At 54.6% G+C, this 17675-nt stretch overlaps 1 protein-coding gene across 9 annotated transcripts; it reads left to right on the top strand.

The window, feature by feature from the left end:
• Nucleotides 1–4009: 4009 nt before the first annotated feature.
• LOC115862660 (FXYD domain-containing ion transport regulator 7) lies at nt 4010–17331 on the top strand. 9 transcript variants are annotated; one of them, XM_060288873.1, is made up of 12 exons: nt 4010–4130; nt 5324–5388; nt 5855–5887; nt 6466–6540; nt 7040–7076; nt 8004–8053; nt 8768–8872; nt 13069–13098; nt 14741–14815; nt 14932–14965; nt 15133–15173; nt 16957–17331. In XM_060288873.1, the coding sequence occupies exons 2-12, from the start codon at nt 5328–5330 to the stop codon at nt 16977–16979; spliced, it is 564 nt and encodes a 187-aa protein (XP_060144856.1). In that variant the 5' UTR covers nt 4010–4130; nt 5324–5327; the 3' UTR covers nt 16980–17331. The 9 variants fall into 9 exon arrangements, 5 of the variants coding, with proteins under 5 accessions (XP_060144856.1, XP_060144854.1, XP_060144857.1 ...); XM_060288871.1 differs by having other exon boundaries at nt 14932–14974; XM_060288872.1 differs by lacking the exon at nt 4010–4130 and adding an exon at nt 4856–4903 and having other exon boundaries at nt 14932–14974.
• The last annotated feature ends 344 nt before the right edge of the window (nt 17332–17675 follow it).

The following is a 17675-nucleotide window of genomic DNA, read 5'->3' as shown; positions in this document are numbered from 1 at the left end:
GAGGGGAGGGGCTGCGGAGCATTGGAGCTGCCCTGGCCCCTCCTGGCCAGCCCCCTCCCCAGATTCCCCACTCCACCCCACTCATGGAGTGTGAGGAGGCTGTCACCTGGGTGGGGACCGGATGACTCTGCAGGCAGGAGGGGGGTGGGAGGAGAGACCACCAAGGGCTGGAGCCGCGGTGGCCACTCCCAGCCAGCCCCCTCCCCTGGCTCCAGTAGGGCTGGGTGGGCACTGGCACCCAGGCTTGGAGGGACCAGCTCAAGTCCAGCTGCTCCCTCTGGTGGCGACACTCAGCAGGGCAGCCGCCCTTCCCCAAACGCACAACCTCTTTTGCCCGAAATTAACTCCTTGAGTACCCACCACTCACTTAGGGGTAGGGAGCCAACCCAAGGGAAAAAGGATGGTAATGATGCCATCCCCTTCCTTCAGCACTGACTCTGTACCACGCCGTGTCCTACAAGTTCATCTATTAGCTCGTGCTGACCTCACTACAGCCCTCCGAGGCTGATACATCATACAGCTATTTTACAAATGGAAATACTGAAGCGAGGGGTCAGGTCATTTGAGATCTAGGTTATCGAGCTGAGGCAGAGTCAGGACTCAAGCCCAGGCAGCTGGCTGCACAGTCTCCCAGTATGATTTTGCATTCCTCCTTTGGAGATCAGAGCCCATGGATACTGACTGTTTTCGTTTGGACTAAGCTTTTAGCAGTTTGGATAGATTCTGTTCATTAAATAAGAAAAATAAATAAATGATATTACCCAAACTGAAGTAGTAGTAATGATACTCACTGAACCCTTACTATGCATCAGTCTTGACATGAATTTACTCAGTCCTCACAACAACCCCTTGAGGTGGGGAGTATTATTAACCCCCACTTTACAGATGGGAAAACTAAGGCATGAGGAGAACACACAGCCTCTCTTGGCACTGCTGCACACACCCAGAACACTTGGAGGACAAGGGACCTAACAGCACCAGCTAGGGGTCGCCGGTCACGAAGCAGGGCACGGGGTGGGCCTGGCACGCGGGCTAGTCGGGGCTTTGGAGAGCACCGGGCAAAGCTGCGGGCAGATGAGGCCCAGGCAGCGTTGGGTCAGCTTCGGGTCGGCATACTCAGGACTGTTCCACTAACGCCTTTTACAGAAAAGTAGAAATGTGTGTCTTACTGGTAAAGCATAAATTATTAAACTTGAATATTTTTTTAAAAGTATTGAAAGTGACCCCCCCTGACACCAGGTGGGGTCACTCAGATCAAGGTCATCCCTGATCCTCAGTTTGCCCATCTGTCAGATGGGGCAATCGTGTCACCCACTTCTCAGATGTGTAGAGAATTCCTCCTCTATCCGAGAGGAGAGAGAGTGTTCAGAGCAGGGTGGGCACTCCCCAGCTTGGGGTGGATTCCGGATCCAAGGGCTTGTCCTGCACCTGAACATCTCTGTGATTTGAGCGAGGCCCTTCAGGTCTCTGTTGCCTCAGCCATAAAGCAGGGATGATAAACTTCTTTACAGGGTCTTTGAGAAAGATAGATAAAGAGCTTTGGGCCAGGGACACCGAGGGGAGACAGATGGGCCTAAATCCATACTCACAGAGCGTTCAGCCCAGCAGGGTTCTCCCTCCTGTTTATGATGAGAAGAATGACAAGGATGATGATGGTGACAGCTTACTTTTTTTTTTTTGTGATCACTTACTGTGTGCCAGGCTTTGTTCTCAATATTTTCCATGGATCATTTCAGATAATCATCTCGACCTCCCTCTGAGTTGAATAGTATTATCATTTCCATTTTACAGAAGGAGAAACTGAGCCACAGAGAGGTTAAGTCATTGGCCCATCACCCAGCCCGAAAATGGCTGGGCCTCTCCACTCCGGAGCAGCTGGCCCTGTGAGGGGAGGGACCCCAGCACTGGCTAGAGCTAGCCAGGTGCCCCCCTCCCTGCTGGCCCCCCTTGCTCCTCTGTCATCCCTTCCCAGGGCTACATAAGTATTAGGGTTATCATTAACCAGGGACTGCTGGTGACTCTGGGGTATAGGGCCACAAGGGGCAGAGGCTCATGAGGGAGACTTTTGAAGGTGCCGGGGTCCTCTGAGACCACGTGCACACGTGCACGCGCGCGTGTGTGTGCGTGTGTGTGTGTGTGTGTGTGTCAGGGCCACCTGTGCCTGGGTGTGAGTCGTCTACCTGCTCCTGATCTGTGTCCTGCAGAGTGTGGTATCTGGGCCCAGGTCTCTTTCAGGTGGGGGCAGTTTCTGTCCTTAACCACCAGAGGGACCTTGGGAGAATTATCTCCACTTTGCTAAACATTGGTTTGCAGATATCTAAAATGGAGTTAATAATAAGACAGCATCAGGGGGACTTCCCTGGTGGTACAGTGCTTAAGACTCTGAGCTCCCAATGCAAGGGGCCCAGATTCGACCCTTGGTCAGGGAACTAGATCCCACATGCGTGCCGCAACTAAGAGTTTGTATGCCACAACTAAGGAGCCCACGTGCCGCAACTAAGGAGCTCTTGAGCTGCAACTAAGACCCAGCGCAACCAAATAAATAGTAATAAATAAGTAAATACATATTTTTAAAAACGACAACGTCAGGTTCAGAGACCTCTGAGCCTGGCCCAGGGTGATACATATTACCTTAGTGATTTCTCCATTTTGTAGGATGGGAAACCAAGGCACAGAGAGGTCTCTTGGGCTGCTCGAGCTCTCACAACTAGGAATGGCAGAGCCCAGAGCTGATCCCCCTTTTCTCTGTCACCAGTGCCTGGTAACCTGGTCTGCCCATGAGGACGCCAGGTGTGTTGTCCTCCAGGGGGTTTTAGGGGTCACATGAGCTCAGGGACGGGGAGGTTCTGGGCTAAACACATCAGCGTACATTTGGTGGTGTCTCCAAGTGTGTGAACACAGAGCGTAGGCCTGTATGTCTGCGACTGTATGACCAGCTGTGTGCCTGTTTGCCGGTGCATGAGGATGTGTGTGTGTGTGTGTGTGTGTGTGTGTCTGTTTTTATGGTTATGAAACCACAGCGTGGTTGGTTGTATGCCTGTGTCCTTGACAGTGTTTCTGCTTCTCCATGAGCCCACATAAATGTGTGTGTGTGTCTGTGTACAAATGTACACAGTTTTTGTGCCTTCACATGCCTGAGATTGTGTAGGAGTGCTGGCTGTGGCGGTGCCTTTGAATGTGTTTATGTTTAGTGTGCATGTGTTGGTGTGTTTCTGTACAGACATTTGTCAGTATTGTCCTCGCCGGAGTGTGTATCTCTGTGACCATTTGTAAGAGTGCACAGTTGCGTGGTTGTGTCTTTGTGCCTCTATACGGGCATCCATCTCAATGAACACGTGTGTGTTTTGTGTGTATACAAGTGTGTTTGTCTTGGTGTTTTGTGACTGGTGTGAGGAGTGCTGGTGAGTGTCTTTGGGCTTCTCTATGGGTGTGTCATTCTGGATTTGTATGTATGGACATGCATGTATTTGTCTTGTTTTGTGCCTGTTTATCCAGGTCTTTGGGTTTCTGTGTGTGTGTGTGTGTGGTGTGTACCCCTGGGGGACCTCACAGTCAGTAGAAGACAACCTACATACACGCTGAAATGCCCTCCAAACGGCCCTGTGGTGCTGACGAGGGCCCCGCAGGACCCTGGGGTCAGGGGTCAGTGGACTCCTAGGCACTCAGGCCAGGTGACCTTAAGCCCAGGCTGGGCCCAGTTCCCAGGGAGCAGCGTGGAAAATCATTGACACCCACCCTGCCCTCCCAGCTCCGAAGCCCTCTGAGGTGCGGCCGAGGCTCACGTGTGAGTGTGTGTGTGTGTGTTTGTGCGCCTGTAACACAGTCCTCCCTGCCGGCACCTCTTCTCCTCAGCTTTCCCCACGGCTGGCTGCCTACGATTCCTCCCTCTGAGCTGAGAGAGTTAACCTAGCGGGCCAGGGCGGTCTGGGCTGGGGGCCGCCCCCTGGCCCCCCTCCAGCCCGGCTCCAGTTACAGCTGCCGGTTGGGGAGGGTAGGGGTGGGGTGGGGCGGGGAGGGGAGACGGCTGAGGGCAGCGCGGCCAGCTCTGGGCCAGGGGGTCCAAAGTGCTCGGCCCCAGGGCACAGCCGGACGTTTGGGGCCTTCTTTCGGCAGGGGACAGCCTGACTGGGGTGAGCGTCCCCTGCCCCTCCCCTCCAGGCCTCACCCCTGGCCTGGCTGGGCCGCCTATTTTGGGAACAGGAGTGGCTTCCCAGGCAGGCCAGACCCAAGAGGAAGGGAGTGTGGTTGGGACGTTGGGGTTCTCCCAGGGGTGGAAGTGTGGGTGCAGCTCCTCCCTGCTCCTGCTGTGGCACGTGCACCCTGGCTGGGTGTGGGTTTTGGACACTCACGTGTGTAGGGTGTAGGTCGGGCTGCGTCATTGTTTGGGGGTGCAGAAGGCCCAGATAAGGAGTAACGTGTGCCTGGTTCTCCACCCCATGTCCTGCTCCAACCAGAAGTTTAGGGAGTGGGCGTCGTCTCCATTCCAGCCCCACTGTGTGTGTGTGCGCGCGTGTGTGCATGTGTGCGTGCGTTCCTGCCCCTGGCATCTGTCTTCTATCTCTCAGCCCCACTGGCTTGGGCCGCAGGTCACTCGCCTGGCGTTGTCCGTTCATGAAAGATGTCACCTAGAGGCAGGCAAAGGGGACGTTTTCCCTGTTCTCATCTCTTCCAGGAGAGGAGAAGGGGTGGCCTTTCCCACGGGGGCAGCCCATGGCAATGTGGCAGCCCAGCCTCACCCGGGCAGGGTTGTGCGTGACCCCCAAGGGGGGGGAGGAAGGCTGTTGCCATGGTGGCCTGTGCGAGGCAAATTCCTCCAGGGTGAAATGGGAGATATTTATACCCAGGGTCAGGCAGAGAGTGGGCCAGCGGCTGAGGGCAGGAGAGCTGGGATATTATGGACGCGGTGAGGCTGTGGTGTGTGGGCAGGTGGGCCCTTGGGCATGTCCTGGCTGCCTCTTCCCTGGCAGCGTGTCTGTCTCTCCACCTGGGTGGGGCAAGGCATCCAGGGTAGGCATGGGCAATCTGGGGCCTGCTGTGGGGATGGCCCTGGCCTGCGGGAGGTCCCTGTGGACTGTGTGTGTGTCTCACCCCTGTCCTTGCTGCTCTGTGACCCCCATGGTGTGGGTTGTTTTCGTGACGCTGTGTCCCAGTGAAGCAGGAGGGTGCCTCTGTTTCTCAGGGTGACCAACCTGGATGATGGACGCTTTTGAAATTAAGTCCCTGGACTGTCTCTGACTTAACAGAGACAGTCCCCTGAAGAGAGTTCAGGCCCCAAAGGTGGGGGAATGAGGGTACAGGTTTCCTGACCCTTGTTGTCCCCCAGGACAATGGCATCTCTCAGCCACATCTTGGTTCTTTGTGTGGGTCTCCTCGCCATGGTCAACGCAGGTGAGTCCGGGGAAGGCAGCCCACTACCCACTTCAGCCCCAAGGGTGGCAAGGGTAGGGGAAACACTGCAAGAGAAACAAGTTGGAGACTCCAATCTGAACTGAGTCAGTTGAGGCACCAGGAAATTGGGGTCTCACGTGGGGTTCAGTCACAGGCTGGTATCTGGGGGAGGGGAGAGGATGCCCCAGGTCAGGCAAAGGTGGAGGGCGGGATGGAGGCCTGTGAATGACGGAATCAGAGACAACCTGTAATGAGACGGAGAGCTGAGGCAGTTAGGTGCCTGCTGCTCCACCCAGGACAGTGCAGCGGGGCAGCTAAGACCCAGAGAGGGTAGGCAGCCTGCTCAGGGTCCAGCAGTCCCCAGACTCTCGGCCCAGGAATGTAAAACCCCAAAAGGTCTCGTTATGCCCCTCCTTGTCCAGGATCCCAGGAAGCATCCGACCCTGATTTCTTTCTCTCTTTCCAGAAGCGCCACAGGAACACGACCCATTCACCTATGGTGAGGGAGGGAGGGGCACCTTTCTTTGGGAATTAGGGGGTGCTGGGCTGGGTTTGCCTGTCCTCTCCTCATTCCTCCCCTCCCCCCACCTCTCTCTGTTTCTGTCTCCATCTATCTCTAGACTCTCAGTGTTTATGTCTCTGTCATTCTCATTCTCTCTCTTTCTCTTGATCTGGCTCTCCGACTCTTTCTGTCTTGATCTCCCTCTGTCTCTGTCTCTCTGTTGGTCTCTATTTCATCCCTCTCTGTATCTCTGAATCTTTCTCCTTCTACCTCTTAGTATCTTATGGCTCATCCTCTGCTGCCACCTGCCTTTCTCCTCTCCCTGATCCTCACCATCATCCTTCCCTACTCCCTTGTCTCCTCCCTCCTCCTTGCCTTGCCCACCTCCTCCCCTCCCTTTTCTTTACATCCTCTCTTCTCCCTGATCCCCCTTCTCCCACATCTCTCCCTACTCCTCTCATTGATTTCCTTTCCTCTTCCCCATCCTTCCTCCTTGCCCCTTCCTCCCCATTCTGCCCCTCTACTATCCTTCCTCCTCCCCTCCCTGCATTCACGCTCCTCCTTGCTGCCCACAGACTACCAATCCCTGCGGATCGGAGGCCTCATTATCGCCGGGATCCTTTTCATCCTGGGCATACTCATCATCTTGAGTGAGTACCCCTACCCAGACTCCAGTCGCGAATCTGCGGGTGTCTGTCCCAACCCCGTCCAGTCCCCGCTCCGCCTCCAACCCCGCCCCTATCAGAGCCCTTGGCCCCCGCCCTTATTTCTGCCCCCCACCGGCCTCACGCCCTCGGCTCCGCCCCTGTTTATGCCCCTCCCCTATCGCAGCTCTAGGCCCCGCCCCTTCTACTCCGCCCTCGGCCCCGCCCCCGCTTCTATCACCGCCCCCGGGCCCGCCCCGTTTACGGCCCCGCCCTCGGCCCCGCCCCTGTTTCTGCCCCTCCCTTTTCCCTGCCCTAGGCTCCGCCCTGCCCCTTCTACTCCTCCCTCGGGCCAGCCGCGTCTCTATTGCAGGCCCAGCACCCCCCTGTCCCTGCCCCACCCTTATCCCCCCCGCCGCTCCAGCCCTGGCGAGCGCGAGCTCTGGCTCGCTGTGCCGCGTAGAGCGTAATCTCAGCGCACTCCTCCCCACGCCCCCACCCACAGGCAGAAGATGCCGGTGCAAATTCAACCAGCAGCAGAGGTAAGAAGCCTCTCTGGGCTCTCACTCATCTACTCCCGCTCTGAAGGAGCACTGGGGGTGAGGCCGGAAGTCCACTCAATCCAGAGCCAGAGAGACCCCTCGGCAAATATGTATCAAGCACCTACTACGTGTCCAGCCCCAAGCCAGGCCTTGGGACCAAGCCACGAATTAACTGCCCTCCCTGCCTTGCTGAGCGTCCGGCCCAGTGGGGGCGGTGGCGATGGGCTCCAACAGACCCACAAATATAAAATCACGAAGCGCCGTAAGTGCTGTGAAAGAAAGAGCCGCGGCGAAATGAGATCACCTCACTTGGCGGCCCAGTTTAGCTCGGAGTCCTGTTTCTAGCTCTCTGATTCATCCTTAAATAAAAATGTAAAGCCCAGGCAATGTATGAATACCTTGTCGGTATTAAGATACTTGTAGATGTTATTATAAATAAAGGTAGTATTTATTGGGTGTGTCCCACGTGCAGGATGCTGTTTCATGATGTGTTAGTTACCCCTCACACCATATCTATAAGGCAGGTGCTTTTATTAACCTCATTTTACAGATGAGGAAACCAAGGCACAGGAAGGTGGTCACACGCCCCAAATCGCTCAACTGCAAGATGAAGGCTCTAGGTTTCTAACCTAGGCCGTCTCCAGGCAATCTGCCCTCAAGTCGCTTTGGCTATACCTCCTTTCCAAATTCGAGTTCCTTCTCCAGCACTCGGGGAGGTACTCTCTGTTACCGGCCTGGAGCGCCTCCTGCCAAACACTTAAACTGCTCCTGGGTGCACTGGATTTTCTGGCGGCCCGGAACCTGCTCCTCGCCCATCTCTGGGTCTCAGTACACAAGTCTGTGAAATGGGGGCTGCACTGGGGTTTCCCGGGTGTAGCTGCCTCTCTCCTTTTCCATCCCCAATTCCTTCTGCATCTCTTTTCTCAGGACTGGGGAACCGGATGAAGAGGAGGGAACTTTCCGCAGCTCAATCCGCCGTGAGTTTGGGGAGACTTCGGGTGTTTGGGGATGCAAGCTGGTTCCAAGAACCCCTTTCCTGGTCCTCCGTGGGCGCGTGGAGCGGGGGGCTTGATCTGAAACCCGAGGTCGGGGAGTTGCCCTGCTGTGCTCCCACCTTCCAGAGGAGCTGGGGTGCCCCTCCTGCTATCCGAACTCTATGTGTTCCCCCTTAGGTCTGTCCACCCGCAGGCGGTAGAGACACCTGGTGCGATGGAAGCCAGCCAGGTCCTGCAGCTCTGACTAGGCTGGAGGGGGGAGGGGGGGAGGAGGAGGGGGCGAAGGGCTGGGATAGGGGGCTTGGAGGGCTCTCCTGCCTCTTACCCTTTTCACCCACACAGAATTCCCCTGGCACCTGACGCCTCCCACCCACCTTCCGCGCGCCCACCTCCATCTGGACTGTCCTCTTTCCCAGCCCTGCCCCCACAGACTCCCGTCTGCCGCTCAGATTTCCAATAAAACGTGCTTTTCTGTCTTGACAGAGCGGTGTGGATCTGTCAGTCCCTTCGCGCGGAAAGCCTGGGCGCCCCCTTGGCCCCGGCAGAGGGCGCCCCCACCCTTGGGGAAAGGGCGGGGACGTCGGCAGTGGGCGGGGGCGGGGGCGGGGGTGGCCGGGACGGGGGCGGGCTCTCCGGGCCCCCATTGGCTACGGCCCCCTCCACACCAGGGCTCCCCCCATCTCCCCCCGACAACAGTCCGTCCCGGTTCCAGCTGCTGCAGCCGCGCCTTCACCGCCTCGGCATCCAGCCGACCCCTGCTCCGGCTTGGCATGGCGACCCCGACCCAGGTCACCACAAAGGGTGAGCGTCGCCTGGGGAGAGGGCGCAGGGGGGGCTCCGGGATCTTAGAGCTTAGGAGAGAGGATCTGGGGAGATTCCAGTACTGGAAGGGGAGGGGAATGGGGAAGGGGATGTCCCTTCCTACCATGGGCGGAGGCCCCTGCAGTGCACCCCTTGGCACCCCTCCAGGCCTCTTGGACACCTTCTCCCGGTGGTGTCGTTCCTGTGCGGGACCCGTGGTTGGAGAGCGGCAGTCCCCGGAGAAAGGATGCTCGGACCGGTAGCTATAGCAACCGGGTGGCTGGTCCAGCACAGCGGTGGTAGTGGACTCGAAGAGATGGGCTTCGAAGGTGGGAGCGGGTGGATCTGCAGCCACAGAGGTTCTCGCAGATTTCAGGAGGGTAAGGGGAGGGGGTCCATATGCCTCTTTTTTTCCTAGTGCTGGCACCTACGGTGGGTGTTTCCTGAAATCTCTGACAGGCAGGTTCAGTGGGAAGCAGGGAGAAAGAGGGACAGATAGGAGCTGGAGGAAGTGAGAGAGAGACAGAGAGAGACAGAGAGCAAGAGAGAGGGAGACCGAAAGGAATACAAAAAGAGACTGACAGAGAGCCTGAAAGAGATACAGACTGAGAGATGGAGGGACTGAGGCAACTATGGAGGGAGGCATAAAGACACAGAGGGGGAGAGAGAGAGAGATGGCCCCACAGCGTGAGAGGGAAATGGAAAAGAGAAGGGGAGGTGGCACAGGGTGGGGCCCGTACCACTGCAGTGAGCCCCCATGGGCAGGGATGGGTGTCAGGACCCTCCTTCCCAGCCCACATTCGGGGTGTTGTCTGGTCCGAAAGGTGCACTTGGGTGCGCACACAGATGCCCCTCTCTACCTCCATCGCCCACACAGATATTCACATTTCACACCATTAGCCCAATTATGCACCCCCGAAATACTGACCCCCCCAACAGCCCCCTTTCTTGAGCCTGCTTCTGCAGATGGGCAAGGGGAAGGATGCTTCCATGGTGGGGGAGAGGTGGGCAAGGGAGGGTCTCTTGCGCTGAGAGCAGGGCCAGGGGAGAGGCCAGCGGTGCTGAGGAACCTCTGGCAAGTGAAGGGAACCCCAATTCCACTCTGATCTCTCCTCCCTTGCCCGCTTTCCTGGGAGGTGGGGGCTGCTGCACTGAGCCATATCTGCAGAATTTGAAGCAGGGCGGGGGGGTGGGGGTGGGGGGGCGGCTGCAGAGGCTGGAAGCCACCCTAGGGAGAGGGGGCAGGGCTGAGGCAGCAAGCCTGGCGGGAGCCTAGTGCTTCCTTTCGCGGAGATGGTGGTTAGCAAGATCGATGGCAGCAGACAGGCAGAGGTGGGAGGACAGATGCCTCCACCTCCCCACACCCTTTCTCCAGTCACAGCAGGAGAGGGGACCACAGGTCTTGGGAAACCCCGGGGGAGGAAATGCATGTTGCCTGTTGCAAACCACTTAATGAAATTAATTAATGAATGAATGGATTGTTTGGGGGCGGGGGATGGCTCCCGCATCCCCCCATCCCCCACCCCATCAGAGAGCAGGAGGGTGTGTTGGGGAGAGACAGAAAGAAGATGCAGGAGCACAGCTGGGCCTGGGTCCCTATCCCTAAGAAGGACCCTCCGCTTGGCCAGAAGCCAGTCCTGCAGAGGCAACAACAGGAGGTACAAAGGGAGCAGAGGCAGTCAAGTTTGGCCCCAGAGTTAGAAACCCAACCCCCAAGTCCCACACAGGACCCTATCCAGCCTGGGGTACCCAGACCCATCAACTCTCTTCACCTCTCAAGATGCCCCAGTTGCCATAGTAACCACCTCCTTCCTGATGTCTCCTTGGCAACTGGCCAGGAGTGGTGCACATTCCTTCTCCTGCCTCCTGGCTCCACCCTTAGCTCAATCTCGTCCTGAGGACCCAGATTGCTGGGGCAGCAGAGACCAGAAGAGGAACTTCTGCATGGAGCAAGGAGCACCCAGGGAGGAACCAAAGAGGACTCTGGGGCAGGCGCTCACCCTCTGGGCTTCTGTGATGGTTTGGGGAGGCAGGATGTGTGGAAGCACAGGAGACAAAAGCAGGATAATTCAACTGCTCCACCTCTGATGCAGTCTCCCTGCAGCCTAGTAGGAGCTCATTCATTCATTCATCCATCCATTCATTCATTCTAGAAAACTTCTTTGAAAAACTTTATAAATGCCAGGATTAACAGTAGAGATGAATCCAATAAATTTACTCTCCATCTGGTGGGGGAGCTAAGACAGAGCACAGATGGCTCTAAAATGTTTCCCCATCTTGACACTTATGAGTACCACCTTCATGATTTCTGCCCTGTCCAAATGTTCCCCACACTGATATTTATTTAACATTTTTCCTTCAAAGAATTAACTTTTAAAAAACTTTGTTAGCTTTATTTTATACTGCCACCACAAATGGAAAATCAGGAATTTTTTTTTTTTTGGTCTTACACTGAAGGCAAGTATTAAAATGATCTTAAACAGGTGACTTCACTTTTCTGAGCCTCAGTGTTCCTCTTTTGTGGAATGAGGATGAAGATAGCGCCTATATCAGAGAGCTGCTGTGAAGATAACTGTGTTAATATCTGTAAAGTGCTTAAAAGAGAGCCTGGCATGGACTCAGTGCCATCAAATGCTGCCTAGATAAATAAATAAAGGAGAAAAGCAAATAACGTCATAACAGTCTATTTAGATATTGTTGCCTGCTGAAGGCCCTGAACCCAAGGCCTGTTTCATCTTGGGAGATTAACAAGGGTTGGAAAGTGTAGCGTCACATCAGCTCCTATTTAAGACTTGCTCTTTGAAGACTGGACAGGGAACTGAGAAGGTGAACTTACACACTGTGAGTCAGTGCTAATCAGGGTCTTGCCTGGGTGCCACCTGCATGAGTCAGTTTAAACGAGAGTATACTGTGGTAACAAAAAATCTCAGTGGCTTCTCACAATGAGGGTAGATTTCTCATTTAGACTACATGGCCACCACAGGTCAACTGGGGGGTGTCTACTCACCAAAGAAAACTGGAGAAGCCACGATCTTGAGCATTCGTATCACCAGGCCAAAGGCAAAAGAGAGCTCTTGCGCGGGCACTTAAATGCTGCAGAGTTCATTGGCCTGAATTAGTCATATGTCCCCCTTCCCAACCTCAAGGTAGCCAACCTTCCTGAGCCTGGATAGGGGAAGAACATTAATGACAACATCTGGCATCTCCCTGGCACTCCTGATACCCCACCCCCACCCCCACTCCCCTAGTGGTGCTTGTTTTGCAGAATCGTGCTCTAATCAAGGCAGAGTGTACTAAAAGCTGTCAGAGGAATTAGGGAAGCATCAGGGTGGGTTTCTTGAATGGGAAGGATGTTCTGAGCTCTCCTGAAGGGGAATATAGTTTGAGACAGGGAGGTGGGAGTTGGGGAAAAGTAAATCCACAGACACACAGACACACACACGTTTTATCCACATGTTAACGTTTTTGAAATCAGAGTGAGTCTTCCAATGGATGAGTATGTTTTATGTGGTACAGCTACACACATATGCGTGCATATACACACACACTGGGAAAGTTATTACAAAGTCAATTTTGAATCTTTAAATTGATGTCTGAGAAATAAGTAATATAGGATATATATATATATAATATAGTATGATATAATATAATATAAAATTTTGGACATCTCTGCTCTGCTGGGTTTGGTGTCAGGAGCAAGTGGATGAGAGCCGTAGCCACAGTGTCTGCCTTTTGGGGCTCTCAGATGGCTGAGAAGTTTCAGGGAGTGTTCAGGGGAAGCTGATACACTCAGCAGTCCACCCAGCAGTGGGATTGGAGTTTCAGCATCGTATGCAAACGGGAGTATATATGTGTATTTCAGGAAATGAGTCCATGCTTGCGTTAGACCTCCACGGGGGGCTAGGACCAGGACCGCCATGTATGGTTAGGTAGGTTGTACACTGTACAAGGGAAGGTATCGACCAATGGAATGAGTGGGGGCTGGAATCCAGCCTATGCTCCTCTCTTTAAGCTTTGTGTCTGGCCATGAGGCCATGATGGCCATGAGGCCATCATCCAGAGCAAGACGTCTCATTATCTGATTTCTACACAGAAACCACTGGACCAGTGGCCCCATCAGGATCCTCAAAAATGTTAAGAAGCTCATTGTTGAAGTTTTTTTCCCCTCTCTTTCTTTCTCTGCCTCCTTGCCACAGTTCCTCAGGAACCTGACCCATTTTACTACGGTGAGTGGCAGATGCTGTGCTGAGGGTACCCTGGGGCTGGATGGAGGGGTGGCTCTAGATCCCCATGGGTCACTGCTGAAGTGGCTTCAGCTATGGCTACACGCTACGTGCTGGCCCACTGGCCATGTGACCATGTGGATATAATTCACATCAGCTGGGCTCATGGAGGGCCGAGTCAGACTTGGGGAGGGGGTACCCTCTGTGGACCCTCTTTAGGCTTCAGCAGCACTCTGGGCTGGTGCACTGGGATCATCAGAGAAGCAAACAACTCTGACACCAGGCTGTCGGGATTTGAATCCTGGATTATCCACTCACTAGCTGTGTGGCCTTGAGCAAGAAACTTTGCCTCTCTGGGCCCTTCTGTAAATAAAGAATAGTAATGGTTCCTACCTATAAGGACTGTGGGAAAGAGTTACTCGGATGATATCATTAAATCTTCCCCACAGCACTGAAGCTCAAAAAATGACTCCAGGTCTAGCAGAACTGACCCCAGTTCTCCCTCTAAATACCCTCCTGCCCTCTCCCATTGCTCACTCATACCGCTTCTCCATACGCCAAGTTCTTTCCTGCCTCAGGGCCTTTGCACTTACTGTTCCCTCTGCCAGAATACTCTTCCTCTAGCTCTCCACACAGCTCCTTTTTCTTCTTCAGGCCTCAGATCAAATAATGACTGTCTACTAGGAGAAGCCCTCCTGACTCCCCAGCAAGAGGGGCCACACCCACATCTAGCCATGGTCACATGACTGAGGTTTTTGGTTTTCTTTTGTTTATCACAATATGAACGACAACTCCCTGAGGGCAGGGGCCTGGGCTGCTGCTGGTACGGAGTGGTTGCTTTATAAATTAATAATTTTATAAATGTTTACTACAGCATACTAGACAAGAATAATTCTTATGAAGGAAAATAAAAGAAAGAATGAGATTAGGAAATGTTGAGGAGAGCATGAAAAATTCTAAATGAGACAGTCAGAGAATGTGTCACTGACATTTGAATAAAGCCCAGAAGTTGGTAAGGGAGGGCTATTTGGGGGAGGAGCTTTCAGGCAGAGGGCCCAGCAAGTGCAAAAGCCCTGAGGTAGGACCAAGCCTGATAGGCTCCAGGAACTGCAGGGAGACTGGTGTGCCTGGAGTAGGGGATTGAGGAGGAGAGTGGAGTGGGATGAGCTCTGAGAAGGGATAGGAACTAGATGGTACAGGGCCTCATGGGCTGTGGGGAGGACTTTGGCTTTTCCTCGCAATGCAGTGGAAGTTGGAGGGGGTGGAGTGGTGTGCTCTGAACTCAGGGAGACCCTGATCAGACTCAGGTGTTAACAGGATCCCTATGGCTGGAGGGTTGAGTAGGGGGATGGGTGACAGAGAGACCACAGAGAAGGTTGTTTGCTGAAAAATATACATATATATATATATATATATATGCAATAGAGGAAGTTCATATCTTTATCTATATCTATGGCCAAACAATCCAGAGAAGGGTAAGAGAAGGGTAAAGAGGAGAGGTTAAGGGGAGCGCCCAACGCCCAAGGCCATGCACTTGATGCTCACATTGACCTACTGGAGGAGCCTGCAGCCTTGAACCCAGGCCAAGGCTCCGGGGGAGCTGAGGTGCTGCCCCCACTTTGATGTCCTCCCATATCTTCCCCAGACTATGACACTGTCCAGACCGTGGGCATGACTCTGGCCACCATATTGTTCCTGCTGGGCATCCTCATCATCATCAGTAAGTGTGACCCCTTCTTGGGCTCCAAAGCCCTGGGCACCTGCAGTTCCCCTGCTGGCTTTTGTCCAGACCCTTATGTCCTGTCTCCTTGTTCTGTTCTGTCTCTGTCCTAACAGGCAAGAAGATGAAGTGCAGGAAGGCGGACTCCAGGTCTGAGAGGTCCGGCAGCAGTGGGGAGAGACGGGGAGGGGTGGGAGCGGCCTGGGGCACAGGGGGGCTGCCAAACAAAAGGGCCCCCGGGGCCTGCCAGGTGCTTCCCAGAAAGCCTGCGCAACTGAGCCTGTTTATGCTTTTCTCTCTCATCTTTGCTTCCACAGCCCAACATGCAAATCCTGTAAGTCGGAGCTTCCCTCCTCAGGTGAGGGTGTGAAAGGGTGTGGTTCTGGGAAGATGGGTGGGAGCAGGGAGGGGAGTCAGAGGGGAAACTGCACTGGATGGCCCTAAGAATGGGGCCACCAGCGATGGAGCTGAGACCCTGCCGATCAAACATGTTAAAACATGAAGTTAGCGGGATGTGAAATGTCCTCAAGGGTCCTTGAAACAGCCCAGAAACAAGTACCTAATCTCATAAAAGCAAGGATGAACTAATTCCCCAGATGAGAAAGCCACAGCCTGTGGAGAGAGGGGTCCACATGGGAAAAGGATATTGGCAGTCAGAATGAAGGCAGAGTTGAGCACTAGAGAAGGCAGGAAGATAGAATGTTTTCCAGACTTTAGTGTTCAGTTGGGAAGATCTAGGATGAAATGACTGAGAAAAAGGGAGGAAGGAAGGAAGGAAGGAAGGCTTGTGAATAATTGTATCAAAAAACAAAAAGAGAGACATATAGAATACAGGTTTTAAAAATTGATATTGGAGAGCTTCCCTGGTGGCGCAGTGGTTGAGAGTCCGCCTGCCGGTGCAGGGGACCCGGGTTCGTGCCCCGGTCCGGGAGGATCCCAACATGCCGCGGAGCGGCTGCGCCCGTGAGCCATGGCCGCTGAGCCTGCGCGTCAGGAGGCTGTGCTCCACAACGGGAGAGGCCGCGACAGTGAGAGGCCCGCGTACAGCAAAAAAAAAAAAAAAAAAAAAAATTGATATTGGAAAAGAGACAATAGAGGAGAGAATATGAGTGTGAGGATGGAAAGATGGAAAGTATAGGATAAAGAGTGAAGAGAATGGGGGTGTAAGAGGAGGTGAAGGGTGCAGGAGGGGATAGAGGAAGAGGGGGAAGGAGTCCCTAGAAGGGGTGGGGAATGGAGGAGGAGGGTGGAATGTGGGAGGGGGTGGGGTGAAGGGGGGGTGGAGGGGGGAGGGGGTGGAGTGAGGAGGAGGGGGAGAGTGAGTGCAGGTGGATAGATGTAGGATGTAGGAGGGGGGATAAGCATGTAGATGAAAGATTGTGACTCCTTGGGGGTGTTAATTTTAATTATGTAAAAATATCTCGACCTGTTTTTAGTGGAACTGTGTCCTTTCCAGGGACTTTTAAAAAATCAGAGATGGGAAACTCTGCCTCTTATAAAGTTTTTAGAACTAAAAAAATGGGCCTTGGGGTACTCCATATTTGGAGGATTTGATGTGGAATTTCATGTGTTTAGTTTCATGTTTATTTAATGAGATTTAAGAACATTAATGGGTCACTTTGTGGATGATGGGGGGGTACGGTTGGCCTGGGTACCTGGCCACAGTCTAAGAATATGTACAGAATTCTCACCCATTCCACTTGAATGATGGGCCCAAGTGGGTGGGAGACATAGGAATTCCTGTTGTATCCAAATGTCCCAGAGATGGTGTGCTGGAAAGGAATGGGGGTATAGGAGGACGCTGGGAGCATGGGAGAGGGTTGGAGACTCCTTTTCTGGTGGGGGGACACCACAGAAAAGCCCAGGCTGGGCCAGGGGTCTTCGGCCTCGTCACAGATGTGTTCCTCTCATGACAGTGTCCTGTGGGACAGGACAAAAGCCCCAAAGGTATCCCTCTATGGACCAGATATTAGGATGCAGGGAGGCAAGACAACTTCCCAGGGCTAGCTCTAGGGTGACAGTCTGGAGATCTGACTTCCATGAAGGGGGCCTGGCAGTGTGTGGTGGGGGGCTGCCTGCACCCCTCTTGCTGCCACTGGAGCTCCATGGCTCTCTCTCTCTCTCACTCCCTCTCACCCCAGCCCCTGGAGGTGGCGGCGTGTAGACCAGCCCTGGGCACCTCCACTACTGTCCCTGCCTGATTGCGGGAGCCTGAGGACCAGGTGGAGGCGGTGGGGACCCCAGCCTTGCCCAGGAAGCGCTCCCCTGAATGAGCCGTCCCACCTACTCCAAGGCTGGAGCCGCTGCACCTCCCCAGGCCTTGGCAATTACGACCCCCCCAAAGAGCCCGTCTGCATCCCAGACCCAGGGACTCAGGCCTGCAGCTCCTGGGGTCCCGGGAGCCCACCCTCAGCCCCCCACAATCCCTGTGTGCTGCTCCCCGGCACCTCCCTGCTCCCCGCACCCTCAGCGTCTGTGTCTTGAGCTTAATAAACGCGCATTTGGTTTTCCCCTGTTCTGTCTGTGTGCTCTCATCTGTGGGGGCCAAACTGGGGAGGGGACAAAGCTGAAGCTGGGGAGCTGTCTCCCCCATCCCCAGATTTTCCCCCTTCCTCTCCTTCCCCTCCCGCAGCGCCACAGTGGCCGCCTTCTCTCTCAGAGCCCCTCAAGCTTCCCTTCCCTCCCTCAGCGCCACCGCCCCCAGCTGCCCCTTCCCTTCTCATCCCCAGACCCCAGAGTAGACCCCTCCCCCGCTCTCCCTCCCTCCCCACAGGAGCCCCACCCCGCCCAGACCTGCCCGCCCTGCTGTTCCCCACCCCCACCCTCCCCTAGGCCGGGGGGTTGGAGGCCTCCGCCCAGC

Source organism: Globicephala melas, chromosome 19 (genome assembly GCF_963455315.2).
Source record: "Globicephala melas chromosome 19, mGloMel1.2, whole genome shotgun sequence".
NCBI classification, from domain to species: Eukaryota; Metazoa; Chordata; class Mammalia; order Artiodactyla; family Delphinidae; genus Globicephala; species Globicephala melas.
The sequence above is the reverse complement of the archived record's forward strand: the minus strand, read 5'-3'. Positions and strand labels throughout refer to the sequence as shown.

Coding starts and splice junctions, on each gene's coding strand:
- LOC115862660 (XM_060288871.1), top strand. CDS start 5,328: ATGGCATCTCTCAGCCACATCTTGGTTCTTTGTGTGGGTCTCCTCGCC. Junction 8,054..8,767: donor TTTCCGCAGCTCAATCCGCC/GTGAGTTTGGGG, acceptor CCCCGACAACAG/TCCGTCCCGGTTCCAGCTGC. Junction 13,099..14,740: donor ACCTGACCCATTTTACTACG/GTGAGTGGCAGA, acceptor TATCTTCCCCAG/ACTATGACACTGTCCAGACC.